Below are 8,435 nucleotides of genomic sequence, written 5' to 3' on the forward strand. Positions count from 1 at the left end.
TGTGGGATTTTAGCTTGTTTCTACTTCTCCTTAAAATCTAGTTTTCTTCTATAACCCACTTCTGATTTCTGTCCCACTGCGGAGCAAAGGTTTCGTCTCGAACTAAGGAGGGGTCTAGTTATATAATTGTTATTCTTTTATCAAAACAAGCGGCAAAATAATTAAAGATAAAACCGGTAGTGATACGCTCAGTGTGCAGACGCTCTTATAAAATGTGATTAGAACTCTTTTAAAAAAAAAAAAAAATCGGTACTATTTTTGGCCCTTGGCCCTTGAGTTAGGTATATTGATATTAGGCTTTTATAACTATAAAACAATGATAATACATACGTTCCATCGAGTAAGCGATTTTTTTTAAAGTAGTCTGTGGCTCAATCCGGGCTTTCACTTGAAAGATGAAACAAAAAAATTGATTTTCGTTTCTGCAACACAAGAAAGGATGCATAATATGTATGAGGGCTCAAAATGTCTGAGGTCATATTGCTCATTACCTTTTGTAGGTCGTACGAAACCGGTCCCCCATTTTATCACCGGTTGCTGCGCCTTAACCACTACCTTAGGTTCTACATACTTTCCTTTCATTTGCCTTTAGCAGTCAGTGCAGAAACCGCGGCAACTTGTTTATCAGTGCAAAGTGAAGTATCAAGATCGAAAATTATCTATTTTTTAGAGCTACATTTCATACGTTACGAGATAAAATTCAGATCATTACTCTACACATTTGTTGTTATCAGATAACAAATATCTTAACTCTAATACGTTCGGAAATACTGATAGCAGTTACTGGAAAATTTAGTTTTAATAAAATCTTAGTGCCACGGACGTATTTACAATGGAGTATTCTCTAAAAGATAAAGTGGTTGTTATTACTGGAGGAGCAAGTGGTATTGGTTGTGAAATTGCAGACAAATATCTAGAGGAAGGAGCGAAAGTTGCAGTCATCATAGATGTTAATGAAACGCAAGGGAAAGGAACAGAGAAGAATTTTAATGAAAAATATGGCGAAGGAAGATCTGATTTTATAAAATGTGACGTGACTACCAATCTTGAAGCTACATACAAAGTAATTATTGAGAAATATAAAACAGTGGATGTTTTAGTACTTAATGCAGGAATAGCAGATGACTCTGTACCTAGAAAAATGATTGATATTCTCGTTACTTCTGTTATAGAATGGGCATTTAAGTTTCTAGAACTCATGAGACGGGACAAGGGTGGTAATGGAGGAACGATTATAATAAATTCTTCAATTTTCGGATTCAGAATTGTGCCTTATGCACCTGTGTATCAAGCATCGAAATTTGCTGTACTCGGATTTGCTAAATCTATTGGACATGATTACCATTTTGAGAAGACCGCTGTTCGTGTATTAACTATATGCCCAGGGTTTACTGAAACTAATCTTACAAAGAATGTGTACGACCCAGAACTTAAAAAGTTGGTGCCAGATCAGGATTTGATTAAATTTGTGGACTCTCAGCCGTGGCAGAAGGTAGAAGCCGTTGGAAACGCAGCTGTTGAAGTATTTAAATGTGCAAAGAGTGGAACAGTTTGGATTATTGAAGGTGGTAAATTGACTGAATTAGTTTAACCCATAAGTTTATAAATTATTGCTATTGTAAACAAGTCTCAGTACATTTAAAAATATTCTAGATAGCTTATTAAATACAATTTTGACAGTTGTTTTTCTACATTTACTGTTACTTTATTCAGCAGATAGGTTATCTGATACACATTGCAACTAGCCTTTATACTTTTAAAACTCAGGGACTTGATTTTAAATTGTTAAGTAAACATATTTTAAGATTAAATGTAGAACTGTCATTTGGATACTATTATAATTCATAGCATTTAAAAACAAGCATGATAGAAAACGTGATAAAACTATAAATTACGACTGGTATACTAATCTAAACAATAACAAATCGTATGTTGACTTATGTTTTCATTCGCACAATAATCTTGTAATTAATTGTAATAGGTCGTTTTTGCTTTGAACAACTTAAACACGAGAGATCATTATAGAAAGTACTAACTGTCTGACTAAACTCCACTCGTGCATAAACTTTTTTTAAATATTCGGGTCTTCAATTTAAAAAATATTAAATTATTACCTTTTTGGCGCAGTGGTTTAAATCACCTCGCGGCCGTAATTGAGTCAGGAGGTCGTGGGTTTGATTCCCACAAAGAATGATAATTATTTGTGCGATCCACAAGTAATTGTTTCGGGTCGTGTTGTATTATATTCTTTGTCCGTTCTTAGCATGTTCGTTAAACATAATATTAAAATGCAACGGGTCTTATACGCGATTGAAAATTTAAAGGTTAGGATACTAGTCGCGAGAGTTTAAAAACGTTAATGTTCGTTAAAGTCCTGGCGACATAAGAGTAAATCTTAGTGCGGTTGTTATTTAACTAAAATAATTGACTAAACCGTTTTAGTCGTTAAACTGGCAGACAGATTTCGACATTTATAATATTACTATAATTAACCTTAGCATATTACAGTATGTGGAGTCTAAATAAATTACTATGTAAAGGTTAACAAAAAAATTGTTACTAAAAATATATCAATAATACAAAAAAGGGAACAAAAAACTACAAATACTTATGCAATTGTATGCATAATTATATTACTTATAGATTTCATTTACTTAATTTTTTTGCTAACTCTACACAGCAATATACTTCACACTTAAGCAATAAACTCTTGACATTGATATCGTCTTTTGATCTTTTTGCAATATATATCCGACTTATCTCAGGCCATGCTATAATATATTTACTTGCAATTCATCCTCACTGATATCCGCATATATAATCTGAAACAAACAAGACTACTGCTTAGTGTAACTTAGTCCACTCGACACTAACCATGGCTAGAGATTTAACAAACAAAGTTGTTGTGATCACGGGAGGCGCAGACGGCATTGGTTATGAAGTAGCCGACAAATATCTTCAAAAAGGAGCTAAGATTACCATACTTCTAGACATTAACGAAAAACTAGGAGCCGAAGCTGTTAAGAAACTAACAGCAAAACACGGGAACAATAAAGCTGTATTCTTTAAATGTGATGTAACTACAGACTTGGAAACAGTTTCAAAGAAAATCTTCAGTTCTTACAAAGTGGATATCCTTCTAAATAATGCCGGGATACTCAACGATGCGTTAATCAAGAAGACGATTGACATTAACGTGACAGCAGTCGTAGCTTTCGGCTTGAAATTTTGGGAGCACATGAGAAAAGACAACGGAGGGAATGGAGGTACTATCATCAACCTTGCATCGATATACGGGTACAGAGTGGACCAGTTTCTCCCAGTCTACCAAGCTTCCAAATTCGCAGTCATGGGCTTTACCAAGTCTTTGGGACATGCAGCTAATTTCCAAAGGTCTGGCGTGAGGGTAGTGGCAATATGTCCTGGGTTTACTGAAACTAAATTGACAGAACAACCTGTTATGTGGGATCCGAGCCAGAATAATGAGTTTGGGAAGTTCTTAAAGTCTCAAGCTTGGCAGCAAGTGGAGGCTGTGGGTAATGCGGCTGTAGAAATATATGAGAGAGCCGACAGTGGAAGTGCATGGCTGATTGAAGGAGGCCGCCCTATTGTTGAAGTTGGAAAGTAAATTGTTAAAAAGTGATCCGGTGGTTTGTTCTAAAATATATGAAATTTAAACAAGTTGTTTCGTTTTATTTATGTTCTGTGAATTTTTGTAGAGAAACGAAATGTGTATGTAATACTAAAACGAAAAAAGTCACCCCATCTAAAAAAATACTAAAAATATTACAAAAAATAATATTATTATATCCAAAACAGTTCTTTGTAAAATATGATGCAATCTAAACTTTTGCAGTGGATTAACGCAAAGGCGTTGACATCGGGGGCGACCCATGAACAGATTAAATTCAAAAGTTTGACCTAAAAGAATTTCATTTGTATTATAATGCACGCCTCCAAGAAGTGTATTAAATCGGCTTGGAACCTGCAACCATTTGCGTGGGAGGGGCCAACTCGGCTATCACTGCGTAGTGATATGTAATTCTGAAATTATCACTTAATGACTAAAATAACTTTAGCGTTATCTGTTTTTTTTGAAGATAGAGTTAATAAATCTACTATCTCAAAGTATTTTGGACCAGCAGTAGCTTTTGGTTGCCAATCAAAAACGGACGTCTGCAAAAAAATAATACCAAATATATTGCAGTCATGGAGAGAAATCTTAAAGACAAAATAGTGGTTGTTACCGGAGGTGCTGTAGGTATAGGATATCAAATATCAAACTTTTTCCTCAAGAATGGAGCTAAAACCATCATCGTCCTGGACATCCTTGAAACAACTGGTGCTGAAGCCGTCAAAACCCTCAACGAACAATACGGTGAAGGAAAAGCTGTCTTCATGAAGTGTGACGTCACTAAAGATCTTGAGCCAGTGTCCAGTGAAATACTATCAAAATATAAAGTGGATGTTCTAGTTAATAATGCTGGCATTTTGGATGAAACTTCTTTAAGAAAGACTTTGGAAATTAATACTATTGCTGTCGTGGAATGGGGAATGAAGTTTTGGGATTATATGAGAAAGGACAATGGAGGTTCTGGTGGTACTATTGTTAACGTGGCTTCTATCTATGGGTTCGAGTTCGATCCTTGGTCTATTTATTATAAAACATCAAAGCACGCAGTCATTGGTTTCACAAAAACTCTCGGTCATCCACAAAATTATGAAAAAACTGGTGTAAGAGTGATCGGCATTTGTCCAGGATTTACTGATACAAAAATTCTAGAAGGTAAACTCTCTGATTTTCGTAAAGAAGAATGCATTGAGTTTATTAAGAGCCAAATACTGCAAAAAACAGAAACTATTGGAGAAGCTGCTGTTGAAATATTCAAGATTGCTGAAACCGGTACAGCTTGGGTGAAAAAGGATAATCTGCCTATTGAACTAGCTCCTATTAATACACAATAAAGTATTGCGTACTAATCTGCTTTTGTTTCAATTCCTTTTCAAAAACTGACATGTTTTAAAAACAACTTACACAAAAATGATCGGCAGCGCGATTCTCTGCAGACGGTACTTGCGAGTATTGAGTTTGACAGTGAACAATTTATTTAAAAATTTGTTCCTATGTTAATTGCCTGGGAATCTTATTAGGCATTCTTACAACATTGATCGATAGCTAACCGGAGGTCAATTGGTTGATAGTGGTAGAGAATGTCCCCGAAAAAGAAATAACAAAGATATATTCGTTCTGTATTATTACAATAACATAAATGTTGTAGATAAGGCGACCACTTTTACCTTTCATTAACTACTAATATAAATATTCTAATACTCTGATTTCCATAAAAGTCTATGAGTTAGTTATTTTTATTTCATAGCGATTTTTTTAGAAATTTTGGTTATATTACTACTCGTATGTAATATTTTATGTATGAGCATACTTGATGGATCTGAGAAGAATAGAAAATAAGTTATTTTTAATGCCTCTGAAACAGTTAATTCAAATCGAGACCAACGTTTGCCGTGTCGGCTTTACAATATTATGTAATACTACATAGGTCATTACAAGAATATACAAATTCGTAGCAAGACTAAAAATATCCTTATCGAAGATAGTAATTATACATGGGGTAATCAATTTATTAATCAAAGTTTAAGTATTGCTTGCCCTCTGCAAACGCAATATTAATCTATTTTGTTGCACTCGGAGTGAACATCAGTTCTACAAGAAGCGAAATTAAGAGTTTGAAATAATCAGTCCAATTTTATTTTCCACATTCATTATTTTTTTATTTTTGTTTTGTCATAAAATAATTACACTCTGTATGCTTTATCTTTGTATTTATAAAGATATGTTATCTACTATCTCAACAAATTTTCGACCAGTAGTTGTTTTTAGTTGCCAATTAAGAACACACGACTGTAAATAAAGAATTTCGATACATTTAATACAAAGTCATGGAGAGAGATCTTAAAGATAAAGTAGTGGTTGTTACCGGTGGTGCTATAGGTATAGGATATCAAATATCAGATTTCTTCCTCAAGAATGGAGCTAAAACCATCATCGTTCTGGACATCCTTGAAACAACAGGTGCTGAAGCTGTCAGAACCCTCAACAAACAACACGGTGAAGGAAAAGCTGTCTTCATGAAGTGTGACGTCACTAAAGATCTTGAGCCAGTGTCCAGTGAAATACTGTCAAAATATAAAGTGGATGTTCTAGTTAATAATGCTGGCATTTTGGATGAAACTTCTTTAAAAAAGACTTTGGAAATTAATACTATTGCTGTCGTTGAATGGGGAATGAAGTTTTGGGATCACATGAGAAAGGACAATGGAGGTTCCGGTGGTACTATCGTCAACGTGGCTTCCATCTACGGTTTCGAGTTTGATCCCTGGTTAGTGTATTACAAGACATCAAAGCACGCAGTCATTGGTTTCACAAAAACTCTCGGTCATCCACAAAATTATGAAAAAACTGGTGTAAGAGTGATCGGCATTTGTCCAGGATTTACTGATACAAAAATTCTAGAAGGTAAACTCTCTGATTATCGTAAAGAAGAATGTGTTGAGTTTATTAACAGTCAAATATGGCAGAAAGTGGAATTAGTTGGTCAAGCTGCTGTGAATATATTCAAGGTTGCTGACACTGGTACCGCTTGGGTGACTAAAAACAACCAGCCTATTGAACCTGCTCCTATAAATGCACAATAAATTTTGTTAAGAACTATTATTATTTGTTTCTTTTATGTATTTGATCGGATGTCTAGTTAAAATCTTCACTTTATTATCTATACTGACTCGTTACTGATATGTTATGGATAGGGGTTTGGGTTATAGTCTAATACGCGAGTTGATTGGAACTTCCAAACTTTGAACCTTTAAGAGTAGTGTAAATAACTAACTACCAGGTGAAAAAAAACGACATTATTTATTACAATAATACTGTATTTTTATCATATTTCTTTAATTAATTTATTGTTATTTATGTCTCTTGATTACTCCTAATACTTACGACATCTAATAAAAATTTGATCTCAAGGAAGTCTTTTATCGCAATCTGTCACTCTACACAAGGTAACCTTAAGACATTTTTCTAGAAGTTTCTTAACAGGCTGTTGTTTATGTGCCGCGTAATGAGGGGCATTGTATGACGACAGGTGGCAGGGGAGAGGGGTGGAGCTAAAAGCTTTGCAACATTAGTTCCCATCAACTGAGCTACGGACTTAGCTGGTAAAGGATATACGGGAAGACATTTTTGTGAGCATTTTGTTAAGACGGTTGGATTTATGACTTGATTTCTTGAGCGACAGACGATGTACTCCCTCGTTAGAATATGATAATTGTTTCAGGGTATCTATAGATATTCATTACAACTTTCTGTGAGGCTAACGGAAAGCACCTTAAGAAAATTTGTGAGTATGACAACATATTCTTGAAAAATTGTATCTTCTCGACCTAAAATGGTTGTCGTTGTTTGTGTTAGAAGAATCCTCAGGGCATCATCCCTTAGGTCCGATGTATAAAATCTTGTACAGAATTTAGCCGTTCTGTTCTCCGTTTTCTTCTCCCGTAAGTGCGTCAAGTCTCGCATCGTAAACCGGCTGTTTCCACAAAGTTGTTCTTACACTTTTATTATTCTATGTTTGTGTGGCCCACGGAACGTTACCAAAGTTACTCGATTTTAAACCATCACGGTCACATTAAGATGTGAAATTATTTCGACCTACTTTCAATTGTATATACTAATGTATGGATGTTTTTGATAAAAGTTTTTTGGAACATATTTTTATATTGAATGTGTGTTTGTAAGACTTAAGTAAAATATAATGACATTGTAGACTTTCGCGACAATATGTTTTTATTAGTAAGAATAAGGGTTTTATTATGATGCCACTCTAGTGGTTTGCAAGTAAAGAGTTATGATATTTAGGTTACCTTCAAGCATAAAAATGTAATAGTTATTCTTTGTACCATTTTTATTATTATGTAGATACCATTAAGTTAGCCGAGGTAACAGACGTTCAACATATGTTTTTATATATTTTTTTAACTCATTACTGTCCCACTGCTGGGCAAGATTTCCTCCCTAACGAGGGAGGGGTATTTAAACGATGACGCATAATTTAACAGAATTATAAAACGAATCTTAAACTTAAATGAAATATAAATAAATACGCAAAATTAATCAACAAAGAAAAGAAAACAGCAAGAACAGCAAATTTAATTACAAGCATAGCAGTCAGCCGCAAAGTTATTACAGTCAGCCGCTAATGAGCCGCGTGATAGATGCTCATTGGAGTTGGCAGGGCACCGATTAAGAGACCCTTAACGCCTTATTGACGACCCTACTATAAACGATAATGCAATGCTTTAGAAAGGGATTGTTTCTTTGCAGGTTTAAGGACACAGAAGATAAATTGGTTAACTTTCAG

At 34.6% G+C, this 8,435-nt stretch overlaps 4 protein-coding genes across 4 annotated transcripts; all 4 read left to right on the forward strand.

Moving 5' to 3' along the window:
• Positions 1–600: 600 nt before the first annotated feature.
• On the forward strand, positions 601–2,634 carry LOC142975153 (15-hydroxyprostaglandin dehydrogenase [NAD(+)]-like). Its single transcript, XM_076117871.1, has one exon. The coding sequence runs from the start codon at positions 833–835 to the stop codon at positions 1,589–1,591; it is 759 nt and encodes a 252-aa protein (XP_075973986.1). The 5' UTR covers positions 601–832; the 3' UTR covers positions 1,592–2,634.
• Positions 2,635–2,851: 217 nt separating this feature from the next.
• LOC142975156 (15-hydroxyprostaglandin dehydrogenase [NAD(+)]-like) lies at positions 2,852–3,681 on the forward strand. The gene has a single exon (XM_076117875.1). The coding sequence runs from the start codon at positions 2,876–2,878 to the stop codon at positions 3,626–3,628; it is 753 nt and encodes a 250-aa protein (XP_075973990.1). The 5' UTR covers positions 2,852–2,875; the 3' UTR covers positions 3,629–3,681.
• A 144-nt stretch (positions 3,682–3,825) lies between these two features.
• On the forward strand, positions 3,826–4,982 carry LOC142975155 (15-hydroxyprostaglandin dehydrogenase [NAD(+)]-like). Its single transcript, XM_076117874.1, has one exon. It carries the CDS (start codon positions 4,210–4,212, stop codon positions 4,963–4,965), a length of 756 nt encoding a protein of 251 aa, XP_075973989.1. The 5' UTR covers positions 3,826–4,209; the 3' UTR covers positions 4,966–4,982.
• Positions 4,983–5,894: 912 nt separating this feature from the next.
• LOC142975154 (alcohol dehydrogenase 1-like) lies at positions 5,895–6,733 on the forward strand. The gene has a single exon (XM_076117873.1). The coding sequence runs from the start codon at positions 5,959–5,961 to the stop codon at positions 6,712–6,714; it is 756 nt and encodes a 251-aa protein (XP_075973988.1). The 5' UTR covers positions 5,895–5,958; the 3' UTR covers positions 6,715–6,733.
• Positions 6,734–8,435: the final 1,702 nt, after the last annotated feature.

Source organism: Anticarsia gemmatalis, chromosome 8 (assembly GCF_050436995.1).
Source record: "Anticarsia gemmatalis isolate Benzon Research Colony breed Stoneville strain chromosome 8, ilAntGemm2 primary, whole genome shotgun sequence".
Lineage (NCBI taxonomy): Eukaryota > Metazoa > Arthropoda > Insecta > Lepidoptera > Erebidae > Anticarsia > Anticarsia gemmatalis.